General features: G+C 46.0%; 1 protein-coding gene across 3 annotated transcripts in view; it reads right to left on the bottom strand.

Moving 5' to 3' along the window:
• LOC142558244 (ATP-binding cassette sub-family C member 2-like) overlaps window positions 1-27,350 on the bottom strand; it is a 659,669-nt gene that overhangs the window by 519,901 nt on the left and 112,418 nt on the right. For all 3 annotated transcript variants that reach the window (XM_075670395.1, XM_075670394.1, XM_075670396.1), the window contains one exon: window positions 10,036-10,170. In XM_075670395.1, coding sequence (XP_075526510.1) covers window positions 10,036-10,170 — 135 coding nt within the window. The remainder of the gene's footprint in view (window positions 1-10,035; window positions 10,171-27,350) is intronic.

Consider the following 27,350-nt stretch of genomic DNA (forward strand, 5'->3'; position numbering starts at 1 on the left):
TGCAGAGTTCCCGTAGCCAATCGACAAGAAATCAGTGCGCAGATTCCTTGGCTTATGTGCCTACTATGGGTGCTTTGTCAAGGACTTTTCACGCATCGCAGAGCCGCTACCACATATAACGAAATGTGATGTCGAGTTCAAGTGGGAAACGCCGCAGGCCGACGCATTTCAAGAACTCAAACGACGCATGCAGTCGCCGCCGGTACTTGCACACTTCGACGAAGACGTCGATACTGAAATCCACACTGACGCCAGCAGCCTAGGCCTCGGTGCCATCCTAGTCCAGAGGAAATACGTACTTCAGCAGGTGATATCTTATGTTAGCCGGTCACTGTCATAAGCGGAAGGCCATTCTTCTACGAGTGAAAAGGAATGCCTCGCCATCATTTGTGCTACAGCAAAATTTAGCCCTTACCTCTATGGCAGGCCATTCAAAGTGGTCAGCGACCATCACGCGTTGTGTTGGCTAGCTAACTTAAAGCACCCTTCAGGACGGCTGGCGCGGTGGAGCCTCAGATTGCAAGAATTTGAAGTCACCATAATATTTAAGTCCGGAAAAAAACACCCTAACGCCGACTGCTTATCACGCACTCCCATCGATCCCCCGCCGCAAGACGACGAGGACGACGAAGCCTTCCTTGGGATAATAAGCGCGCAAGACTTCACTAAACAGCAGACCCGAGCAGACCCGGAGCTAAAAGGCCTCGTCGACTACTCGGAACGGAACACCGACGTTGTCCCTAGGGCATTTAAGCGCGGGTTGTCTTCGTTCACGCTGCGAAACAAAAGGTTTTGTAGTCAACAACAGTCCGCGCCAGCTACCTTCTTGTTGTACCGTCAGCGCTGCATCCAGATGTACTGGACGCCCTACACAACGATCCAACCGCTGGGCTCCTAGGATTCTCCCGGACGCTGTCGAGGATACAGTAAAGGTATTACTGGCCGCGTCTGAGCGCCGACGTCGCCCGTTCCGTCAAAACATGCCGAGACTGTCAGAGATGCAAGACACCACCGACAAGGCCAGCAGGATTACTATAGCCAATCGTACCTCCTCGTCGACCATTCCAGCAGATTGGGATGGAATTGTTGGGGCCGTTTCCGACGTCAACATCCGGGAATAAGTGGATCGTCGTGGCGACGGACTACCTCACCCGCTTCGCGGAAATTAAAGCTCTACCAAAAGGCTGCGCCGCCGAAGTGGCGAAATTTTTCGTCGCGCACATCCTGCTGCGACATGGTGCCCCTGAATTCCTGATCACCGACAGAGCAACGGCTTTTACAGCAGATCTCACCCAAGCCATTCTGCAATAGAGCCAAACAAGCCACAGGAGGACAACTGCCTACCAACCGCAGACGAATGGTCTCGCGGAGCGCCTGAAAAAGACCCTCGCCGACATGCTAGCAATGTACGTCGACGTCGAGCACAAGACCTGGGATGCCGTCCTGCCGTACGTGACATTCGCTTACAACATGGTGGCGCAAGAAACAACACAGATCCCGCCGTTTAAGCTGGTTTACGGCAGGAACCCGACGACGACGCTCGACGCCATGCTGCCGCACGTCACTGACTAGGAGAATCTTGACGTCGCTACCTATCTCCAGCGCTCCGAAGAAGCCCGACAGCTCGCCCGCCTGCGGATCAAGAACCAACAGAGGACCGACACCCGACGCTACAACCCCCGACGACGCTTCGTCGAGTACCAACCCGGTGACCGTGTTTGGGTTTGGACCCCTATACGCCGACGAGGACTGAGCGAGAAGCTTTTGCGTCGCTATTTCGGACCGTACAAGATCATCCGACGTATTGGCACGCTGGACTATGAGGTCGTGCCAGACGACATTTCGCATTCACAGCGGCGCCGCGCACAATCTGAAGTGGTACACGTCATGCGCCTTAAACCCTTTTACGGACGCTGACAAACTTCCTTATTTTGTTGTTTTCTTTGCTACGAGTGCTTTTCTTTATTACTTTCGTTTGTTTGCATCATCAGGTCGATGCTTTTTAAGAGGGGGGTATTGACACGTGTATACTTATATTTATAGGGCGACACGTTTCGCCGCCTAACAAATGTTATCGCATAGCGCGGGACGCGCCGGCATGTATCCGGAGTTTCTGGAAAGTAATCGATGCTTCTATCCGCTGTCTGTTGTCGGCGATCCTTGTGTTATCTGATTTCATCGTGTGACGCGAATGGTGTAGAACTTTGTGGAAGGCACCTGGGTCCCAACGATTAGTCTGGAACATTCGATCACTACTGTATAAAAGCCGACGCGCTGGACCCGCTGATCAGATTTTCCACGATCGCCGACCGTGTTCGCCGCTATCGTTGTGCTATCAGTGTAGCCTGTTTTTGTGGGCACAGGTTCGCACAATAGAAGTTAGTTTTGTCCTTCACAATATTGCTACTGTGTCCTTCAACGTCACCACCACGTGACAATATATATATACATACACACATACATACATACACACACACACACACACACACATATATATATATATATATATATATATATATATATATATATATATATATATATATGTATATATATATATATTACAGTGACAACGACAGAGGGACAAGCTTTCTCAAGAAGTTCAGTTATGCGGAATCTTTCAATCCTTTCATTTCGCTTCGTTGACGTCATAAATACGTCACCGTCGAAAGTCTGAAAGAGTATAATACGCCGTGTGGTGGCACCCACGTGAACTAAACCCTGAGGAAAGCTGGATATTGGATGACTGCACTCTCATATAAATACTTCAAAATACCGCAAAATTCGGAAAGCACCCTAAGAAGGCCAACGCATGGATATAGTATATAAGACCATGCTACATGCACATACGCTGCAAGATCGTAAGGTTGTGTTTGTTCGTATTTCGTGTTGGCCTGTGCTCGCACACATGCAACACCGGGAAAGCACATTAGACGCTGACAAAACGCTCGTCAACGTTTGTTCGGCGTCTAAAAAAACAGAGGTGCAGTAAAATAGTTGTGCTGCACCTGTGTTTGTTGTGCGCCAGTCGGCCATCTTGCCTATGAGTCTTCGCGCAAATGAAAATTTATATGTAGATGTGTATTAACTAGTTTCAGTTCGAAGACACCTTACAAACTCAAGGGCTGTGTTGCGGAATTGTCTGAATGTGCAAGAAGACACGTAGCTCGAGCTGCAGGATGTCCTAGGACCGCGGCAGAGTCCTGGCTTTGAACTGCAACGCACCTAGGCGCTTTCAACACTTGATGGATGGACGCCTCGATGACATGCTACAAATATGTCTGCAAGTACCACTAAATATACTGGGAACGATACCCAGCACTTGCTCCAAATGTCTAGATGCATTCTGCTTTGTAGGAACCCTCATATAGCTGGGCATCGCGGCTAGATGTCACATAGCTCTGGCAATGCAGGCCCAAGGCCTCGACTAACTCGTCCTGCTCTTCCAAGTAGCATGCTTACTGCTCGTTCTTCTTCAGTAGTGCGTTTCACGCGCGTTTGAATGGCAACTGTGTGTGTGCTCTATATTTTTGTTTATTTTTCGCCTTTTTTTTCAAACTTTTTCTAGGTTAAGATCTAGATGTCAGCTGACGTTCAGCATCGATCTGCTTTTCTTGCCGGTAAATAACACATATCCTTTGTTTGCAAAGTGCACTAGTTACGCTAACCTCGTATTGAAGTTTGGCCTACGTAACTTCTTCGTCCCTGTGAGACAATAAATGTGCGTTTTTATAAAACTGCTGCTACTACTCGCCGGCGACATCGAAAAAAAAAATGAAATTCCGATGCTACGCAAACGTCGGGAGATGTCACCGCCTGATGACATTTGCTCTGCTCAGGCGCCTTCGCTGAATGAAATGAAATTAGTTCGCACTATACTATTCCAAAATGACAAGCTGTTTGAAGATATCACTTAACACCATCAGCAAGCTTACAATGCCGAATGCCGCTGATATTGTGAATATTGCCGCACGAATAGACGACATTGAACAAATGTAACGTTGTAGGAACGAAGTGTTTCTTTTTTTTGGTGGGGGCGGGTGGAAGAGGCGGGCTGTGAGATTCAGAGCCTGAAACGTGGGATCAATATAAAAGCCTGTTTACACGGCATTGCAGTTCAAACCTTATTATTGATATCCAGTCAACAGACATAGAGCGCGCTCGCCGGCTCAGAAAATTCGAAAAACGTAAAAAACACACCAATTTATGTGAAGCTTGCAAACTTCAAAGCAAGATATCCTATTCTTTCCAATCTAAAAAGTAAAGAATCTAAGAGGATCAGGCTTCGGTATATCCGAATATTACTGCCGCAGCATTCGTCTCACCCGCAAAAAGCAGGTAGAATACGTCAAATTCCAAGTTTTTGATCTTCGTCACGACAAGCTGACTATGGATAGCACGAGCTACGTATTTGGTCATGCCAACAAAGCCATCGCAAGTAAAACATAGCTGCCTCGTAATGCCTCCGGTAACAAGTGTGACCTCTTTCCCATTTCTTTATAAATACATTAAAAGTATTCCTCTAAAACGTGATTATCTTTAACACCTTGTCGAAATACGTGACCCTAATGTAATAGCAATTACAGAAACATGGCTAAATTTTTCGGCTCATGACTCTTAAGTATTCTGTGTCTTCCCCGATTTCCATATTTTCGGGGAGACTGTGAAATTAGGCGTGACGATGGTGTTATGCTGGTTACCCACCCTAGCTGCTCAATGGTCAACATAGTTATGTCAATTGAAGCCTTTTTTGTTTGCACCACTACATATTCGCACGTTACATTCCGTGTACGCACGGCTAGCACCGAAACTTGCTCCGTTCTGCCGCTGCTAGAGTTGCCTCGCCGTGTAGCGTCCACACAGCGTGACGTCATATTGTGCGGCGATTTTAACTTTTCTTCCATAAACCGACTTGATCTGTTCTCATCTACATCAAGGAACATCAAGAAATGTGAATTTTTTCAACACGTGCCTCACATTTGGTGTTACAGCTAATCTTGGAATCAACGAAACTTACTGATAAACGCACGCGTATACTAGATTTTTTGTTAATGTCACACCCTGATAATGTCCCGTCACTAACAATATTACCTGGCTTGACTGATAAATAGTTCACGGTTCTATTCATTACAAGCTACCACACCCTAAAAATAAAATAAATTACTAACATTGTACGATAAAGGGAGTTATGCAAGCCTGAATAGAGATTAGCTGAGTTCTGCACTTGGTTCCTAGGTAATTTCGGAGTGGATCAGATGAAACAAACGGGCTATTTAAAAAAACTGATTGTGCGCCCTAATTAATAAATAAATAACTAGTCATGTTACCGAGCGCATATGATAACTTAAAACGTCTAAAGAACATAAAGAAGAGAAATTTTCTAGTTGCCCAAAATTCAAACCATGCAATGCACTTCGTCAAGATACATCGCGGCAGAAAAAGCATTTCAGCGTGTTGCAGTAGAAACCAAGCGGCGGTTCCTTTCTACGACATTACATATAATGCTGCGAAATAATCCAGAGCAATTCTGTAAAACAATTAAACCAGGCCACCATAAAAGTGCCTCTTTATGCGACAATCACAATAGCCCACTTCCGGAAGCAGAGGTTCCTAATGTACTCAATGACACTCTTTCTTCTGTATTCACCCTTGATCCCAATGACGAACTGCCCGATTTTCCAGAATCTAATCACCCCATTATGCCCGGCATACTATTCATCCCTCATGATATCAGTAGACTAATCGACAACCTTAAGTTGTCATCTTCTGCAGGAATCAACGAATTTAACTTTAAGGCTTTAAAGAATACCAACCATAGTACAAACGTCATGCTATCTCATATTTTCCGACACTCTGTCATTAGGACTGGTGCTGCAAAACTGCAAGGCGGTAAAGATTATCCCAGTGCCGGATAAATGTGTTACGTCATGACGTCACAAAAAAACGGACCACAACAGTTATTCGCACATAAGTTTCTAACCTCTGTTGGCTTCGTTCACCCACAGCAACATCATTTCGGAAATGTTTCGCCTGTAAGACCCAGCTTCCGTTATTTATTCATGACATCCCAGTTCAGGCATACTTCACAATATGCCGATACACGCCCCGTTCCTCGATTCGAGAAAGCCTGAGACAAATTACCACGTAAACGGCTATTTGTTAAGCTTTCACACCTAAATCTTAAGCCCTTTGCCTTCGACTGGCTGGGCGACTTCCTCACAAAGAGGGAACAGTTTGTCTCTGAGAATGGCCACACCTTCTCGTTAGCACATCTTATATGCGGAGTTCCTCAAGGCAGCGTCCTCGGACCATTTCTTTTTCTAATCTTCTTCAATAACCTACCCGCGAACAACTGCTCCTGTATTCACCTTTTCGTAGACGATCGCGTCCTTTAGTGTCCTATCTATAGCTTCCAAGATAACATTGCCCTTAAATTGATTTTTAACGGTTAAAAAGTTGTACAGAACTTGGTTAGTGTCTTTAAAAGCAAGAACACTTCGAAAATGTCTTGCGGCCGATGGGCTTCCTACCAAGCACACATGTACGTCTTTTTCGGTTCCGAGTTATCTTCAGTATTATAATATAGGAACATCGGTATAAGAGTCACTCATGTTCTCAACTGGTCGCATCATATAGCATGTCTAACAAACTAAGCCAACCGTGGCCATGTCCGGCGTGGCCTTAAGTTTAGCCCTTTTCACGTAAAACTGCTAACGTACCAGGCGTTTGTTTGTGCCAAAATGGACTACGCATGCGCGATTGGGGTCCTGCTTCAGATTATCCGGCTAAAAGCTCTTGAGTCCATCAAAGCCGCGGTATTACCTTTGTTTTCTCAGATTATTCTCACTATTCTAGCGTCTCTAAAGTATAGATAGTAGAGCTATACAGAGACTAATCATACGAGTTTTGAGTCAAGTAGATCAACCGGGAGCATATCCCTCTCTCCCTGGCCTTTTCCTCGCTCTATTATCGTACCTGCTGATCGACCATTGCTCCGCAACAGTTATTATGCACCTGTATACCCACCACCTGCGCCCACTACTGCGCATCTCAACTCATTTTTCTTTCGAGCAGCGAACGACTGAAACCATGTACCCACCGCCGCTGCGCAACCCTCCAGTCCTAGCCACTTCAAGTCATTCATCGAAGACCTCACACGTGCGTAACAACCCACACCAGAGAAATTTTCGGAGAAAATAAAATTCTATCTATCTATCTATCTATCTATCTATCTATTTATCTATCTATCTATCTATATATATATATATATATATATATATATATATATATATATATATATATATATATATATAGCTTGCTAGCTAGCTAGCTAGCTATCTATCTGCAGCTGACATTAAGTTTTCTCTCTTACAACAGCAAACAGTGCGCAAACTATACATGCTGAAGAGTAAACTATACAGGCTCATGGTTATACTGCGCTCAGTTTTACAAACACGATACTAAGGAAGGACAGGACGTGGACGGACGAAGCGCAAACTACCAACTGTTTGATACTGTTAAAGAACGCGCTTATATACAAGGAGATATGGTGCGGGGGGGGGGGGCTACATATAAAAAGATATGACAAGGTGACGACATGTGATTATAGTTTGGGTCAGGCATACATCCTTCACATGCACCCGTTCGCCCTGGCGAACTCGACCTCAGCTTTGATAAGCGCGATGGACGGAGTGCTTACGCACGTCTCTTTTTCTTTAGCTATCGCAAGCGCCTCCCATATTTCTCGCTCCGTTTTTGTTTTTGATGTTCCGATGACTGTGGTGCTTTCTATTAGCGGGGAGCATTTGCACTGTTTGCAATGTGCGGCCAAGTTGCTAGGTGCTGTCAGAAGCTGGCACGTGTATTTGTGCTCCCGTAACCTATCGTTTAGACAACGTCCAGTTTGCCCAATGTATACTTTCCCGCAGTCTAGTGGGATTTGGTAAACAACTGAAGTAGCGCATTCCACGTACTTTTTTGCGTGCTTAGTCTGACAGACCGTACCACTAGGGTTGGCCTCTTTGGATCCTGCGTTCACCTTCTTGCACATGCCTTTTAGTTTTTGCGGGGCGGAGAACAGAACTTGAACGTCATGGCGTTGGGCTGTCTTTTTTATCCGATGTGACAAGCCATGGATGTAAGGCAACACCACGCGTTTTTTCAATTTTTTCTGTGTTTTCTGCCTTTTCCTGTTGGCTCTGATTTCGGGCAACAAGTTTTCACAGATTTGCACCACCATGCTGTTCGGGTACCCACTGTTTCTCAAGCGGCTTACTTGCAGATCGATGCTCTCCCTCACAGCATGGTGGCATGATTTTTCAATTGCTTGACTGATGCAAGCCTTGGCGATGCCTCTTTTAATGATTTTAGAATGGCAAGAGTCGTACCTCAGGATTTCTTTTTCTCCTCTAGTTTTGTAGCACCAGCACATGTGGGAGCCTCTGATCCTAATGTTTATATCAAGGTACTGCAATCGACCTTCGGTAGGAGTCTCGTACGTGAACTCTAAACCTTCATGTGCTTTTTTGAACATGCTGATGACAGTTTCTACGCTACATGGATCGGTTTGGTTTTCTTTCATGCACACCAAATAATCGTCAACATATCTGAAACAGGTAGTTATGTTCGTGTCTCCAAACAAATTTCAGATATGTTGACGATTATTTGGTGTGCATGAAAGAAAACCAAACCGATCCATGTAGCGTAGAAACTGTCATCAGCATGTTCAAAAAAGCACATGAAGGTTTAGAGTTCACGTACGAGACTCCTACCGAAGGTCGATTGCAGTACCTTGATATAAACATTAGGATCAGAGGCTCCCACATGTGCTGGTGCTACAAAACTAGAGGAGAAAAAGAAATCCTGAGGTACGACTCTTGCCATTCTAAAATCATTAAAAGAGGCATCGCCAAGGCTTGCATCAGTCAAGCAATTGAAAAATCATGCCACCATGCTGTGAGGGAGAGCATCGATCTGCAAGTAAGCCGCTTGAGAAACAGTGGGTACCCGAACAGCATGGTGGTGCAAATCTGTGAAAACTTGTTGCCCGAAATCAGAGCCAACAGGAAAAGGCAGAAAACACAGAAAAAATTGAAAAAACGCGTGGTGTTGCCTTACATCCATGGCTTGTCACATCGGATAAAAAAGACAGCCCAACGCCATGACGTTCAAGTTCTGTTCTCCGCCCCGCAAAAACTAAAAGGCATGTGCAAGAAGGTGAACGCAGGATCCAAAGAGGCCAACCCTAGTGGTACGGTCTGTCAGACTAAGCACGCAAAAAAGTACGTGGAATGCGCTACTTCAGTTGTTTACCAAATCCCACTAGACTGCGGGAAAGTATACATTGGGCAAACTGGACGTTGTCTAAACGATAGGTTACGGGAGCACAAATACACGTGCCAGCTTCTGACAGCACCTAGCAACTTGGCCGCACATTGCAAACAGTGCAAATGCTCCCCGCTAATAGAAAGCACCACAGTCATCGGAACATCAAAAACAAAAACGGAGCGAGAAATATGGGAGGCGCTTGCGATAGCTAAAGAAAAAGAGACGTGCGTAAGCACTCCGTCCATCGCGCTTATCAAAGCTGAGGTCGAGTTCGCCAGGGCGAACGGGTGCATGTGAAGGATGTATGCCTGACCCAAACTATAATCACATGTCGTCACCTTGTCATATCTTTTTATATGTAGCCCCCCCCCCCCCCCCCCGCACCATATCTCCTTGTATATAAGCGCGTTCTTTAACAGTATCAAACAGTTGGTAGTTTGCGCTTCGTCCGTCCACGTCCTGTCCTTCCTTAGTATCGTGTTTGTAAAACTGAGCGCAGTATAACCATGAACGTTCACCAACTAGCCCCCTTCATTGCTTTACTAAACTATAGAGGCATCAGCGTTATCCAAACCTATTCTTTGTGACAAATCGTTAGACTTCACACGAGTTTGCATACTTTGGTTTGGTAAGTTTATGCAACCATAGTTCACATTTCGATCGAACGAAGCCCCACTGTGCGCTGGAGCTCAGAACCTAAGTGGTTCTTACTGTGGTTATGGCCGCAATGCAGTCGGCGGCTGCAGCATTCAGTGGCGCTTCTTGGGCCAGGGCGAACGGGGAGCTTTGCGGCCATTGTAGGTATGACTTGGCGAAGTACAGAAATGTTGCTGCGAAGAACAGCACCTATGGAGAAAATAAATTGCCTTTTACAAATGTTGATGTCACAGAAGTTAGCGTAGCCTGTTCTTAATGCTTCACATTATACATTCTTGCTACACTGGTCAAATAAAAGATCTTATAAGGTACACAGAAGCATCATAAGGGACACTAAAGTGACTTGTTGCAATCTAAAAAAATAAGGAATAGCCTTGCTGCAAACTGCACCAGAGAACACTTAAGAAGAACAAGAAAACCGAGATGATCTAACAACCAAAAGTTTAATGTACACGCCGAGTAAATGCCGGCTGACAAGTGATGAACCGAACATACACAAAAAGGATAAGCAAAAATTAATGTGTGTTTCCTGACAGGAAATGCATCCATTTCTAACGTAGGTCATGCTGACAAGATTCTCCCAGCGTTTTTATGTGTACAGTGTCCATAATTTCTCTAGGCAGCCGATCTGCACACAATGGCTAGCTTCTCCCTCTACAATGCACGCTCAGATGTCGAGAGGGCATTGCAGAGGAAGAAGCTAGCATTCTGTGGAGATGGGCTGCCTAGAGAAATTATTGAAGCTGTTGATGCAAGAAACTTCTATCAGCATGGCCTCTGTTACACTTTCAGAGATGGATGCGTTTCCTGTTGGGATCTGTATGCACACACCTCAGTTTTTGCTTCTGTCTGCTTTTTGTGTAACTTCGATTTATTCGTTGTCAACCAGCATTTGCTCGGTATGTTCAATAAAGTTTCATTTGTTAGTACGCCTCATGATCATCTTGATGATGCCTAGCAGGAAGGTGTTCGTTCTTTTTACAGTGAAGCTGTATGTGCCTAGGCGAAACACTCGTGGTCCGATCACAAATACCCTAGTGTGGGGCTAGGAGCCATTGCATTCGTCTTACATGACGGACGCAGAAATTTCTCGTTGGGTAGACATAGAAATGCTTGTGCCTTTAAAACATATACATTCATCTACGTATTATTGCAGGGAAGGGACACACAGGGAGACGGGGTTAAGACATGATCATAATGTCACAATTATCTCGCAGCAAAAGTGTGATGGGCGCACATGCAGCAGTCTCTCTCCCACTTCCCAATAGGTTCAAAAATGTGTCCTTGTATTTATTTAAATTAAATGTGCAGCCCCGGTGTGTCACTTGGTAACTACAGTGCATAACGGAGTCATAAATACTATGATTACCACATTACATAACACAAATACGTAGCATAATTCGGAAAGACTGATGGACCTGCTGAATTAATACAATGAACCATTCATTGCACCCTTCACGATGGTGGTTATGCGAAGCGCGATGTGAGGCATTACAAATGAACAGTGTGATAAGCCCAAGCCAAACGTGTGGGTAACCTCATTAAGAAACGCCGACATAACCAATAATATAGAAAGACGAATAAACCGTCGGAGATAACCCACTGATAAACACCGGGGCCGCACATTTCAGCTTCGCCGGTTTACCATCTGTACAGGGTGCATGGGCAGTAATTTTTCTGTTATTTTTAAGTATTGCATAATGTTGTGCCAGTAAAACACGTTGGGCTAGTTGGTGCATTCTATTGGTGCTGCTTTTTTGTGTTTTTTCATGTTGTGCCCTTCTTCCTTTTATAGCTAATTTTTTACTCACCCTAACCTACAACCTTGCCTAACCTTGCCTAACCTCCAACCTTGCAGCCTGCGATGTATATAAATAAGTACATAAGCACATGTCATTCATTCATCTGCATACACCTCGCACCATTCCTTGCTCAACAAACGTCACTGTGTTGATGTCTCGCACGGTGGATCTAATAATAACTGCCATTTGCATTTCGGTGTAGTTTGTGAACAGTGTAGTGCATACAATTACATGACATTAAGGTTGTGACCTATGCAGTGCAGAAGCAAACCTTGCAAAAGCGGACATGTTGGATTGTTCAAAATCCAACATGTTCAAATTGTATATATTGCAGTTACTTCAACAAAATTTATTTGACCACTGCACAAAAACTTCATTTCGCATAGATTCCAACACGTACACTGAATCTGCAGTTTGTTATTGCTTATTAATGTCGTCGTTACTGCATGGCCACATTGTAGATTTGAAAACGAATTTCAATAAATTTTTGTTGCAGTATAAAAATATGCGTAGATAACTCCGATTGCAACACCAGAACTTGATAGAAACATGCACACTATATGATGCAGACAAATGCTCAGGACAAACTCCAGAATGTTTGCATCCTGATACTTATGAAAGTGAACAGTTTCATTCTATGGCTGTCAATGGGAGGAAGAAAGAAAACTGAATTCTGTTTGTAGAACCAAAACCCATTGATAAGCTTAGAGATATAGTCATTGCTTAACACTTTCGAAATGAATAATTCTAGCTTGCTATCGACATTGAAGCAGTCATTCGACAGCAAGAAAAAGAATCCCTTTTTCCAGCTCTGAACGTTGAATTGCAGGAAATGCAAGCATGCATAAAATTCTGCCAATATAATCTATTTAGGAATACCAAATTGCAATAAACATTCAGACATTGATTTGAGCTTGCCCTGGCTGAGCAATCTAGTTTGAAATAACCACCATAAGCATGTCATAACAATGTTGATCTAATACAGGTTAAATGTATGACTAGTTTAAGAAATCTGGATGATTGCTATAAATTACAGTGGAGAAACTATAATATTTTATAACATTAATAATATAATAATATTTCCACAAAACAGGCTAACCGTGAGCGTCGTGCGAGGCTGAGCAGAAAGCTGGAAAACACTACGGCAAGTGCGCCTGCAGTCGGCCTACGATTCTGCATTATGGAAAACGCGTATTGATATGGTCTTCTATTTAGAAGTTCAGAGTGTACTACCAGCGCAGAGTATACTACAAGCGTGTGTTTTAGAAGGCGACCAACATACAGGTTTATACAAAAGTGACGGTAACTACTCAAAACATTGGATGCGTCGGCTTTTGCTCCTTTAGAAATATTTAGAGAGGACTGTCATATACATACATATATATATATATATATATATATATATATATATATATATATATATATATATATATATATATATCGCTAAGGTTGCATTTCACAACGCAGTTTTTATTCCAGGTTCAGCAATCACGCAGACCATTCGCGGCTTCGTTCAGGGGCACACGTGGGCTTCAAGTTGGTGCTTGTTGCGTTTGGCGCAAGAATATGGCTAAGAGCAGACACCGCATATGCGAAATCACCAACGATATACACACGCATTTCTCCAGACGCTCACGCCGAGCACGGGTAGCGAGAGGATCTTCTTGGACTGTCACGACGACTTCGTGACAGCCGAACTCCGAATACTGCATATACGGTGAAGGTAGCTATATGAACTTGTCGATAGGTCATCTTGTAGAGTGTGTTAGCGCAGGCAGAGCGAAACGGTCATGGAAAGCAGATGAGACAACACACAGCGCTGAACCACCTGCGAACAGCTCTTTACGTGTGCCATGTCGCACTGAACTTCAGAAACCTCTGTTGCGCACTCCAAAACAAATCTTAACTAACACATTATTAAACTACTAAACGTGCATATTATTGGCTCCTAATCAATAAAAGTCAATATTATTATAATCTAAACAATTTGGTCATTACAATAAAATAATTATGCAGCGTGTGGCACATAACCTGGCTGTAGGCAGTAAGCAGTAAGCAAGACTGCACCGATTTTCGTCGTTCCAGTCGTAGCATGTGAAAATGGCTTTAAGAGGAATCTTTAGGTCGGGCCGAACTCCGACGCGGCCTTTTATATACATGTAAAACGCAATAACGTTTTTCTGCGATAACCCCTGGGCCGATTTTAACGAAATTTCTTGCATTTCAGAGAGAAAGTTAAATTCTAGTGACTGTTAGAAGCGGACTCTCAATTTAAGGCTTGAATTTCGTAAAAGAGATTATCAAATATTCGACCGTCTGAAAAAAAATAGACGGACGACATTTACAAATTCGTAGCTCTCCATCATGAACAGATATCGTGGTTCCGTAAACGGCATCCATTAGATCATTGAAAGCGGAGAAATTCGATATGTCATTTGACATCTTACGTGAATTTTTTGCGTCGGTTACAAGGGTTCTGCAAAAGCTGTATTTCCATATTACAATTTTTTTATTTATATGTATAACATATCAATTTTGACCGCTTCAGATGTACCGTTGGACGTAATTCACAGAATTCTATTATCCTTTTTTTTTTTCTTGAGGAACAGTGTTGTAAACTTGATAGTTTCGTTTTTTGAAAATTGTGGAGTTTTGCCGATTTTTAACAAAAATTGACGACCCAACTCAAAAATTCGAGACCAACAGTCACTAGACTTTTTCTTTTAAATGCAACAAACTTCGTCAAATTTGGTGCAGTGGTTGCCGAGAAAAACGAATTCTTCTTTTACATATATTTAAATAGGACTACTTGAGCTAAAGCTTCCTCTTAACCATGCGGCTTCAAGTGTGACCAGTGAGAAAGCTTACATGAAAAATGAATACTGCATAGCGTGCACTGCCTGCAAACGGCAACATTCAGAAAAACCAGCGTCCGCAAATGGCACACATTCAGTGCCTCTTGAGATGGAGAGATTTCTGTGGGACTACGCAGACCTATACGCAACATGATGGTCCTAATGTCATCCTGCTGTCAACGGTAAGGAACTTTCCGTGGACAAGTAGAAAACAGTCGTGGCCAGCGACACGCCTAGGGCGGTGTTCTGCCACCTTTCATGACTTTGGCTCAGGCAGCATAACACAGTCCACCACACGAATACCGCCACCTGCTTAGAACCAGTGTTTGGAGGCAAAGTTTCGAGCCACCTAACCCCAATTCTAAGTGAACCAGAATATGAGAAAGCAATGGGGACTGACGACTCGCGAAGGAGCTATAGAACGGCATTTCGTAAAGGAACCAGTATAGATTGCAGGGGCCCTCGTGAAACGAATATGTCTACGATTAAGATTTTTAAAAAATTACCAACTAGTCATTTGTGGCCGCCTGAATTATACAGAGAAGTATTACAACAGAGCTCTTACAGACGCAGCAAGACAGAGCACCAGCAGCCTCAGTTTTGAGTTAAAGCAAAGGACGTACAGGAGAAAGTCTTCTACCCACCGTGTTGGCTTAGCGGCTATGGTATTGCGCTGCTAAGCATGAGGACGCGGAATCAAATCTCGGGCACAGTGGCCTCATTTCACATGGAAGCGAAATGCATAAACGCCCGGTGCATTGGGCGCACGTTAAAAATCCCCTGGTGGTCAAAATTAATACAAAGTCTACGGCATGCCTCACAATCAAATCGTGGTTTTGGCACATAAAACCATAGAATTCAATGCAATGAAAGTCACCTGGCATACAGCTCGACATGCGGCGGTAATCGATGACACCGCGTCACGAACGAAAGCCGGAAGCCCCACAGCTGCGGACGGCAAGTGCGGCTGCGAAAGTTGCCGCTGGGAGAAGAACTGTGCTGCGTGTGTCACCCAAATCCCTAGGCCTGCAGACAGCAGTCCCTCGGTGCTTTGCAGAAAATAGTCGGGATACCGATTATTGCGCAGAAGGTACGCAGCCCACTGATTTCGGTTAGGTTAGCCAAATACATTCATTTGTTTGCTTATCTAGCGTTTTCCAATCTGTCAAGAAAATTGGCTCGTCCGGTAAACTTAATTAGAATAAAATTAATTAAATACGGGCCGGCGAGCATTGTGCCCTCTAGCTTTTTTCTCTGCTACCCTTCGTTCCGGTAAGCGCTGAGCGGTGCTGCCTAAATGGCTGCAGAAAATAATGCATATTCCCCTTCATAAACAATCTCTACTTCGGTTCATATTTAAATGGACGGGGTCGACAAATGTCCTCCTTTATGGTGCTGTTATAGAAACAACTGAAATTTTGCAGGCACAAGCCATCTCATGATGACTGTTTCGGTAATGTGGTGAACACTGCAGCCAAGTGGCCAGGCATCTTTCTCTAGAATTTTCAGGATGTATCGATGGAATCGGGCTTAATGTCGGGCATCGTGTTTGCTCTGTACACAGGGAAGCAGCACGCGAGAGGAGCCCGGTGGGAATGCAGAGCCACCACTCCTTGCCGCAGTGGCAATACGGTGTGTTACTACATTGCTTCAGTGCTAATATCATTACCCTAGACAGTCACTATGAGATGCTTTAGGCCGGAGTATTTTTTCTCCTTAACATACAAGCCAAAATGCGAACAAGGTTTCTGACAAAAGCGCAGCGTCAGCGATATTAGCGCGAGCATAGACGTCGTGCAAATGCGTCATGATCGAAGCCACGTTCGGCGCTGTGTGAACAAACGCGGTCAGAAGCGTCGTTATTCGTGCCGTCATTGAGGATCCCTTTTGTGGAGGAAACCGTTGCTTTTTGCACCTGTTCAAAGGCGTCTCCGACAGCTGCATTTTCACGAAAAATAGTGCACTGGAACAATGACATGGTTTCACAAAATTGTGAGTGTGCGAGAACATCTGAGCGTTTTTAGAGCATGGGCAACCCGCATTCTACTATATTAGTTTCATTATGAACTAGGCGATTGCGTAGGTGTACACCCATCTCCCTTTTGCCTGACCCGGCTTATTTTGTGATATTGTGTCGGCAAATTCTACAAGCAATACGAAGAGATATATTACGTTTTTTGAAAGAACTTCAACTCATGAAACACGCAAATAATATATAGCGTTGGACTAAGCTTTTCACTGCTGCTGAAAATAAAAAGCTACTATAGTTTTACTAACGTTAAGAGACAAAGCCGGCAATATGATTACTAATATGGACCAAATAGTTCAAGTGGCTGATGAGTTCTATAGAGATTTGTATACTAACAGTGGCACCCACGACGATAATGGAAGAGAGAATAGTCTAGAGGAATTTGAAATCCCACAAGCAACGCCGGAAAAAGTAAAGAAAGCCTTGGAAGCTATGCAAAGGGGGAAGGCAGTTGGGGAGGATCAGGTAACAGCAGACTTGTTGAAGGATGGTGGGCAGATTGTTCTAGAAAAACTGACCACCCAGAGTACACAATGCCTCATGACTTCGAGCATACCGGAATTTGGAAGAATGCCAACATAATCCTAATCAATAAGAAAGGCGACGCCAAGGACTTGAAAAATTATAGACGATCAGCTTACTGTCCATTGCCTACAAAGTATTTACTAAGGTAATCGCAAATAGAATCAGGAACACCTTAGACTTCTCTCAACCAAAGGACCAGGCAGGATTCCGTAAAGACTACTCAACAATAGACCATATTCACACTATCAATCAGGTGATAGAGAAATGTGCTGAATATAACCAACCCTTAAACATAGCTTTCCTTGATTACGAAAAAGCGTTTGATTCGGTCAAAACCTCAGCAGTCATGGAGGCACTACGGAATCAGGGTGTAGACGAGCCATATGTAAAAAATACTGAGAGATATATATAGCGGCTCCACAGCCACCGTAGTCCTCCATAAAGAAAGCAACAAAATTCTAATAAAGAAAGGCGTCAGGCAGGGAGATACGATCTCTCCAATGCTATTCACTGCGTGTTTACAGGAGGTATTCAGAGACCTGGATTGGGAAGAATTGGGGATAAGAGTTAATGGAGAATACCTTAGTAACTTGCGATTCGCTGATGATATTGCCTTCATTGCAATGCATGCTCACTCACCTGGAGAGGCAAAGCAGAAGGGTGGGTCTAAAAATTAATCTGCAGAAAACTAACGTTTTGCAGCTCCGGAAGAGAACAGCAGTTTACGATAGGTAGTGAGGCACTGGAAGTGGTAAGAGAATACATCTACTTAGGGCAGGTAGTGGTCGCGGATGCGGATCATGAGACTGAATTAATTAGAAGAATAAGAATGGGGTGGGGTGCAGTTTGGCAGGCACTCTCAGATCATGAACAGCAGGTTGCCATTATCCCTCAACAGGAAAGTGTATAACACCTGTGTCTTACCATTACTCACGTGCGGGGCAGAAACTTGTAGGTTTACGAAAAGTGTTCTACTTAAATTGACGACGACGCAACGAGCTATGGAAAGAAGAATGAGTGTAACGTTAAGGGATAAGAAAAGAGCAGATTGAATGAGGGAACAAACGCGAGTTAATGACATCTTAGTTGAAATAAAGAAAAATAAATGCGCATGGGCAGGACATGTAATGAGGAGGAAAGATACCCGATGGTCATTAAGGGTTACGGACTGGATTCCAAGGGAAGGAAAACGCAGCAGGGGGCACATAAATTTAGGTGGGCGGATGAGATTAAGAACTTTGCAGGGATAACATGGCCACAATTAGCACGTGACTGCACAAGCTTGCACAAGTGTTGCACAAGCTTTCAGATACTAACTACGCTCTGAAAATGCCCGGTCGCAGGAAGGAGGTGAGGATATATCACTGAAATTTGAGGACGCCGTATGTAGAGCGGAGAAGAGTCGTTAACTGGTACTGGTAGAACTGGTAGAAACCCCCAACAAGGACCCTCGTCCGTTTGTTCACTACAGGAAGTTAAATGCCATCACTGTAGCGATCACCTGCACCCGATAACCAACATTGAGGAACGAAATGAAAAAGTTAGCGCTGCTAAATACATTTCAACTATAGATCTCGTGCGGGGGTACTGGCAAGTTCCCCTTTCACAAAGTGCCAACCGCTACGCAGCATTCATCTCACCTGTAGGCACTTTTCGCCCTCTCGCACTCAGCTTCGGGCTGAAGAACACCCCGTTTAGCTTCTCCAAATTAATGGATATTGTCCTAAAAGACTTGCAGGAGTTCGCGTTGCCATATCTTGATGATTTAGCAATTTTTTGGACCGCTGGGAACAACACGTATCGCACCTCAAACAGGTGTTCTTACGATTCAGGGAAGCCGCGGCTTAATGATGAAAGCGGAAAAGTGTAGATTTGGCTGTTGGCACGTTACTTATCTGGGCCATGTTGTCGGCCATGGCGCGAGATGGCCGGCCGAGAAGAAAATAGCTACGATTGGAGAATATTCTCAGCCGAGCACGAAAACAGACCTTCGTTCATTTTTGGGACCTGTAGGGTACTATCAGCGGTACATTCCGAATTACTTGCAAAGGGCAAGTCCATTAACGGACGCCCTCCGAAAGGAAGCACGGAGTAGCTTATACTGGGATAAGGACAATGAGAGCGCTTTCCAAAGTTTGAAAACGCTATTGATTTCTCGTCCTGTGCTTCGCACGCCACACTACACAAAGGAATTCATAGTTCAATGCGACGCAAGCAACAGATGTGTGAGTGTGGTACTTAGTCAGGTCGGCAACGATAACGACGAGCATCCTATGCAAAAAAGAGGTGAGGCGTGCAGACAGGACACAAGAGTAGAGAATCGGACAACACGAACGCCGACTATAAACTGAAGGCAGCACTGAGGCGAAAAATGAAAGACACAAAACACATCTGCACAAGCTCAGGAATGGTATCACGACGTGTCAGTCGGGTACATGTGCTGGTCTACGTGAGAGATGACTGTTAAGGCACTTAATCTCTTCCTTATGTAAGGTAATCGAAGGCTGGCTCACGCATGCACTTCCACCATTATGGATATGCCATGTCTGTACCATAAGACGCGTATCTTCATTCTTACGCCTGTACAATATCGCGCATTCATCTAACTCTGGCGTGCAGTTACAATCTTGGCAATGTAGCAAAAGATTAGAAGGCGATCCGCCGGTTAACAACCTTTTATGTTCCATTAGCCTCTGATTGATACAACGTCCCGTTTGCCCTACGTAGAACTGGCCAAAGCTAAGGGTAATTTTATAAAATGCACCCATACGACAGTCAGTAAAACTGGTATTCTTATTGTGCTTCACTGGACAAATATCTGTTCATTTTTGCCTTTTACCTGTTCCTTTTTCCTCTGTACGGCCGCGCATATCTTACATAGCCTATTGGAAGCAGTGAAAGCAACATTAACATCATATCTACTTGCAACTTTTTTAAGCCTCTGCGGCAGTGAATGAATGTACGGAATAGCCACTACTGTTTTTTTGCTATTACTGCTTTCTGTAATCACGTCCGTCCCCCTCGAAACTGACTTCTTTAGGCGCTCAGCCACAGTGGCCACTGCTACACTAGGATAAAATGCTGCTGATAGGCGCCGGACCTGCGCATTAAAACTGGCGCTCATCTTGTACATGCATGATCTGGTGACAGAAGACTTAAGGCATGACATGGCAATTCCGTTTTTTACTACTTTGGAATGCTTGGATTGAAAGTTTAGCAACGGCTTCGAAGATCTTCTGGAGTACTGCCAAATAACGTGATATTGTTCGAAGACAAAGAAACTGAAGTCAAGAAAGTCAAGAAGTCAAGATACTGAACTACGCGTCTCTCAGGAAATTCCTCGGTAAACTTTAATCCTCCTGAATAAAGTTTGAATTGCTCACTTACTGAGGTAGCAGCGGAATCAAATTCTTCCCAATTGCAGAAAATTAGGCAATCATCAACGTAACGAAATATCTTGATAACGCTATCCCCTAAGGCTTTCTCTAAGCTTCTCTGCGTCGCGGGATTGCCGAGATGAGTTCGACGAACCAGGCTTTGTGATGGAATACGCCACCGCCGACCCGGTCTGCTGTGAGCAAGAGAAGTGTCGAGGGAACGTAGTTGGAGGCCCCTTCCCATACACCGTTCCTGAAGTAAGCCCCAAGTTCTGCGAAGACCATCTGGCCTTAGTGGGGTCCGTGAAACCGGTACGGAAGTGCGTGTGTGTGCCCTCCCACTCAAAGGCGGCTCGTGTACGATGACTGGTCGAACGGTCCACTCACCTAGGGATTCAGGGAGAACCGAGTGTTTATAAACCACTGTTGTGAGAGATTGAGGGAGGACCGAGTGTTTATAAACCACTGTTGTGCGGCTGCTGAAGGTACTTTTTCCCGCAGTCATGCTAGACTGATGAACTGCAACGTCCTTATGTAGATACTGTAAATAAACCAATATTCATCGTTCTCGATGAGAAGCAGTCCTTCCCTTCAGCAACGTCGTCAGCGTGGATAAGTTGGACGAGGGCATGCGCTAGCTGCCACCTAATTCATGCCCGACTCCAATCTTGGCAACTGGTTAGGAGCGGTGGGATTGACCTCCCAATCGTTACAACCTGTCGAGCGCAGGGGCCGTCGGCGCCCGTTAGACGCGACGTAGAGGCGATCTCTTGCTTATCTCGCGTAAGCCGGTCGAAGAAGGGGTGACGCCAGGTTCTGACGCACAGTAAGAGCACCGCCCGTGAAGTTCCTCCCGAACGGTATCACATATGATCGTGCTCAATTCTTCTACTGAAGGCAAACGAAGGTCTGCGTTATTCGTGCACAGCTGTAGAGATTAAAGTTCCTCTAAGCTCTGGCAAGTGGCTATTACATCTTGGATGGTAGCAGGATTTTGTGCGGCGAGTGCACTAAAGGCAATGGTGTTTATGCCTTTAATAATATCGCGTGTGCGGTCGGTCTGGGGCACGGTGGTGTTGATAAGTTTGCACAAAGCTAGCACATTCAATGTAGGATGTTTACGATTACCCAGGGAACTGGACGCGTTAACGGAGCTTCTTCGCGACCTCAGTGCGGACAGCGGAGGCGCCGAAGATCTGACGAAGTTGCAGCGTGAACGCTTCCCAGTGGGGGAGGTCAGGCCGATGGTTCCAAAACCAGATTTTCGCGACATCGCTGAGGTAGAAGGGGACATTGTGCAAGCTTTGGGAGCTATGCCACTTACTGAAGTCGCTTGCCAGATTGTTGTGTTGGAGCGATTCCTCAACGTCATCTCCACGCAGACCAGCAAAAACTGGTGGGTCACGGTGGCGGTTGTGGATCGCCACGACGGATGGCGAAGGCTGTGCTGGAGTGGTAGTAACGGACGTGCTCGAATTGTCTTGAGCAAGCATGGCTATAGGCGGTATACGGCGACCCTAGTGCAGCTCCAGTGAGAAGGGCGAGAGGTCGCGGGGAACGAGAAGCACCTTCCACCACTTATAAGGAACCGTTTAATCCAGCCGAGCTCGAGATACCATGAAGAAGAGCAAGCTATGTGGCTGATGACGATAATTACAGAAGGGTACTTTGTACAAGTGATGATGATATATAGAGATGAAGAAGAGTCAGTCATGGGTCGCACTCACAGCATATATATATATATATATATATATATATATATATATATATATATATATATATATATATATATATATATATATATATATTGTTTCGGGGATGTTGGAGATATAAGACAGCGTTTACAAGGTATATACAAGCAACGTCAATGGGGTTAAAATGGCTATCATAAGCCAAAAAAAGTAACAACACGCAGCAGCCAGCGTGTTGCCATCTTCTTCCTCTCTCTCTTCTGTCACCCTTTCGTAACCGGACCCCCGGGTGGTGAAATGGCGTCTCAGCGCATGGTAGGCGAAGAACTGCGACCGAAGTATGGCTTCAGCCGCGAAACGTGGACGACGTCGACAGGCGGCGGATGGATGAAACTGTAACGGCGCGATCTTGTCATTGACGTCGTTAACTTGACGTAGGACTTCACAAGGCCCTGTTTAGCGAGAGAGAAGCTTCTGGGAAAGAAAGACCCAACGACATGGTAATCAAAGCAGCACGCAAGCACCTGAGGCGAACTGAACATCGCGATGGCACCGGTCGCAACGCTCTTTTTGCAGATGCTGCAAGGCTAATAAGCGAGATCGGGCGAATCGACGCGCCATGTGGGCCCGATTGAAGACCTCACGAGAGTACTGAATGGCAACGTAGGGCACAGAAGGTAGGATGGTGTCAAAGGGCAAAGCGGGGTCGCGACCATGCAAAAGATAAAAGTGTGAATATCCTGCGGCGTCATGTCGGGATGAGTTATACGCGAATGTCACGTAGGCCAGCGTGGCGTCCCAGTCGCGGTGATCGTTGGAAACGTACATTGACAGCATCTCTGTGAGTGTTCGGTTGAGACGTTCCGTAAGACCGTTCGTTTGTGATTGGTAGACGGTGGATAACTTGTTGTCAGGGGCACAAGAACGGAGGAAGTCGTCCACAACTCGAAACAAGAACGAGCGGCCGCGGTCTGTAAGTAACTGTCGAGATGCACCGTGCCGGAGAATGACGTCGTGAAGGATAAAATTGATGACGTCAGTTGCGCAACTAGTCGGCAACGCCTTTGTTATCCGGTAGCATGTCGCGTAATCGGTAGCGACAGCTAACCACTTATTCCGTCTAGTCGTCGGAAAAGGGCCAAGCAGGTCAAAGCTTACGCCAAAGAATGGTTCAGAGCGAACTTCAATAGGATGCAGTCGGCCGACAGACGGCAGGGGAGGTTTCTTCCGGCGCTGACAGAGTTCGCAAGTTGCGACGTAACGACGCAAAGAGCGGTAGAAACCCGGCCAGAAGAACCGGCGTCGTACGCGGTCGTCTGTACGCAAAACTCGAAAGCGTCTCGCCGTCGGCGCATCGTCAAGTTGTTCGAGAGCGACGGATCGCAAATGATGAAGGACAAGGAGCAACTCAGGGCCATGAGGGTCGATAGTGCGGCGGTGGAGGATGCCGTCATGCAGCATGAACATGCGGCGCGTGCCGGCGGTGCGGCCAGATTGCACTCCGGCGAAGACGGACTGTAAGAATACGTCGCGTGGTTGTTCGCGTCACGTCATGCTGTATATATATATATATATATATATATATATATATATATATATATATATATATATATATATATATATATATATATATATATATACACACGTGTACTTATCTTTATCGGGCAACCACGTTTCGCCGCCTAACAAATGTAATCGCGCAGCGTGGAACGCGCCGGCATGTATCCGAAGTTTCTCGAAAGTTATCGATGCTTCTACCCGCTGTCTGTTGTCGCCGAACCTTACGTTATCTGATTTCATCGCCTGACGAGAATGGTGTAGAACTTTGTGGAAGGCACGCGGGTCTCAACGATTAGTCTGGAACATTCGACGATTGATGTATAAAAGCAGACGCGCTTGACCCGTTGATCAGATTTTCGACGATCGCCGACCGTGTTCGCCGCTATCGTTGCGCCATAAGTGTGGCCTGTTCTAGTGGGCACAGGTTCACCCAATAAAAGCTAGTTTTGCACTCCACCGTAGTGCTGCTTTCTTCACCGTCACTACCGCGTGACAATATATATATATATATATATATATATGTTCTGGGGAGGTGGACACAAGCACGAATGCGGAATGCACCAGCTGACACTAGCACATGGCAGCCGGAGCGTCCTGTATTGTGTCCCAGACAGTGGCGCATACGCACTATGGGGTATTGGTCAAGAAGCGGGCGGTTTTTCGCATGCTTAGAAGTAAAGCCAAACTAGATTTAAATAGTAGCATGATTATTCAAACGACTAGCCCAAATAACAGGGACACAGACGGAGGAAGCGACAGGACGAGCGCTAAACATCAACTGAGCTTTTACTGCGAGAGAAGGTAGATATTGACACGCGTACTTGTTTGTCTTTATCGGGCGACCCGGTTCACCGCCTAACAAATGTTATCGCACAGCGCAGGACACGCCTACATGTATCGGAAATTTCTCGAATGTTATCGATGCTTCCATCCGCTGCCTGTGACCGAACCTTGCGTAATCTGATCGCATGTTTGCGCGACGCGAACAATGTTGAACTTTGTGGAAGGCTCTGGAACATTCGACGACTGATGTATAAAAGCCGAAGCGCTTGACCCGCTGATCAGATTTTCGACGATCGCCGACCGTGTTCGCCGCTATCATTGTGCTATAAGTGCAGCCTGTTTTGGCACTGTTTGGCATACGTGTTGCATAAGTGTTGCAAAACAGGCACAGCCTGTTTTGGCATAAGTGTAGCGTGTGGGCACACGTTCGCCCAATAAAGTTCGTTTTCTCTTTCGCAGTATTGCTACTGTATTCTTCAACGTCACCCCCACGTGACATCTTGTAGAGGTGCTTTTCGTTCATGTACCGGATGCTCCCGACAAGCCGTGATCCAAGCCATGACCGCAAAGAGAACACCAACGTAGTCTCGGACCATCGAGCAAGCCGCCGTCTTCAACTGCTGACCCCGGAGCACGGACTTCTACCTGAGAAGACCAAGAAGATTGTGGCCAAGGCAACCCCAATGGCAGCCCCAGCGTCCCCCATCGTGCTGCAGCAGCCCAGGGAGCCTCCGACATTCCGCGGTTCAACATTCGAAGACCCGGAAACCTGGCTTGAGACGTATGAGAGGGTCTCTGCATTTAACAGAGGGAACAGCGACGACAAACTGCGACATGTCTTCTTCGCATTGAAAGACGTTGCCAGGACGTGGTTCGAGAACCGAGAAGCCACCTTAACGACGTGGGACCTTTCCTGAAGTGGCTTCCTGCAGACATTCACAAGCGTCGTACGCCGAGAAAAAGTCCAAGCACTCCTAGAAACCCGAGTGCAGCTACCTAATGAGACCACCGCAATTTTTACAGAAGAAATGAGCCGCCTATTCCGCCATGCCTACCCGGAAATGTCCGAGGAAAAGAAAGGGCGCCTAGTGATGCGTGGTGTAAAAGAAGGAACTTTTCGCCGGAATGGTACTAAGCCCACCGAAGACTGTCCACGAGTTTCTTCGCGAGGCCACTAGCATCGACAAGACACTGGAAATGTGCAACCGACAATTTAACGGCTGCATGAAGTCGACAAGCTACGCCGGAGTTCAGTCACTGGTCACCGAGGACCTGCGCGAGACTATCCGAGCAGTCGTGCGGGAGGAGCTACAGAAGCTGTTCCCATCATCACAGCCGCAAGTTGTTTCGATTGCCGATACCGTACGTGAGGAGCTCCAAGAATTCGGAGGAGCCCCTGACTCGCCTCAGCCGCAAGCGGCGAGATTGCACTCCGGCGAAGAGGGACTGTAAGAATACGTCGCGTGGTTGTTCGCGTAGCGTCACGTTGTATATAGTGTAATGAAGAAGAAGAGCACAGGAACAAGGCCAGCCAGATCGTCTCTTCCATGCCTGCTGTGCAACCAGCGGGCCAGCGGGATCGCCAGTGCTTGGCACGAGTGTGAGCCGTTCGAGCTACCAGCTGTTCCTGCTCTGCGTCACCTGCCTCCTCGGTTACGCAGAGACGTTACCATCGGAACTGTTCAGTGCACCCATTACAATTGGTGGAAGGTGCGGGGTACTCAAGAACATCTACACCCTGGAACTCCGGTCTCGGACTGTGCCTCCCGTCATGCCTGCCTCTCCCCAGCCGACGCCGCCGCCACCCCCCGTTGCCTGCTCTGGCGCTGTCCCGCAACGCCATCCAGCGGTTTTCAGCGGTACGGACGAACAGGGCGCCGATGACTGGTTGGCTACGTACGAACGGGTGAGCTTGCACAATCGATGGGATGATACCGCCAAGTTAAATGCCGTCATATTCTACCTAGCGGGAGTGGCTCACCTGTGGTTTAAGAATCACGAAGCCGACTTTCAGTCCTGGTCCGCGTTCAAGACCAGTTTCGCTGCAGTTTTCGGTCGCCTTGCCGTCCACAAGTTGCGCGCCGAGCAGCGGTTGCGAGAGCGAGCGCAACAACCCGGTGAAACATTCACCTGTTATATTGAAGAGGTTCTCGACCAATGCAAACATGTGGATGCGTCTATGCCGGAAAATGACAAATTGAAGCACATTTTGAAGGGCATCGCCGATGACATTTTCCAAATGTTGATCGCCAAGAGCCCGCGCACCGTAGCAGAGCTCATAAACTTGTGCCAAAGCTACGACGAGTTGAGGCAGCAGCGCGAGTTGACTAGGCGCATCTCAGTGGCTGACGACAACATCCGACAAGCGCCGCCGTGGACGGGATGTTGTTCACGTGCGCCGCCTGAAACAATTCTATGACCCGCTCGTCTCCACGTCGTAAGTCGCCAGGATGGCTCCGCTTTTGCACCGGGGGTAATTGTAATGAAGAAGAAGAGCACAGGAACAAGGCCAGCCAGATCGTCTCTTCCATGCCTGCTGAGCAACCAGTGGGCCAGCCGGATCGCCAGTGCTTGGCACGAGTGTGAGCCGTTCGAGCTACCAGCTGTTCCTGCTATGCGTCACCTGCCTCCTCGGTTACGCAGAGACGTTACCATCGGAACTGTTACAATAGATACATTATTACAGTACAATTACAATATATATATATATATATATATATATATATATATATATATATATATATATA

This window comes from Dermacentor variabilis, chromosome 9, assembly GCF_050947875.1.
Source record: "Dermacentor variabilis isolate Ectoservices chromosome 9, ASM5094787v1, whole genome shotgun sequence".
In the NCBI taxonomy this organism is placed as follows: Eukaryota; Metazoa; Arthropoda; class Arachnida; order Ixodida; family Ixodidae; genus Dermacentor; species Dermacentor variabilis.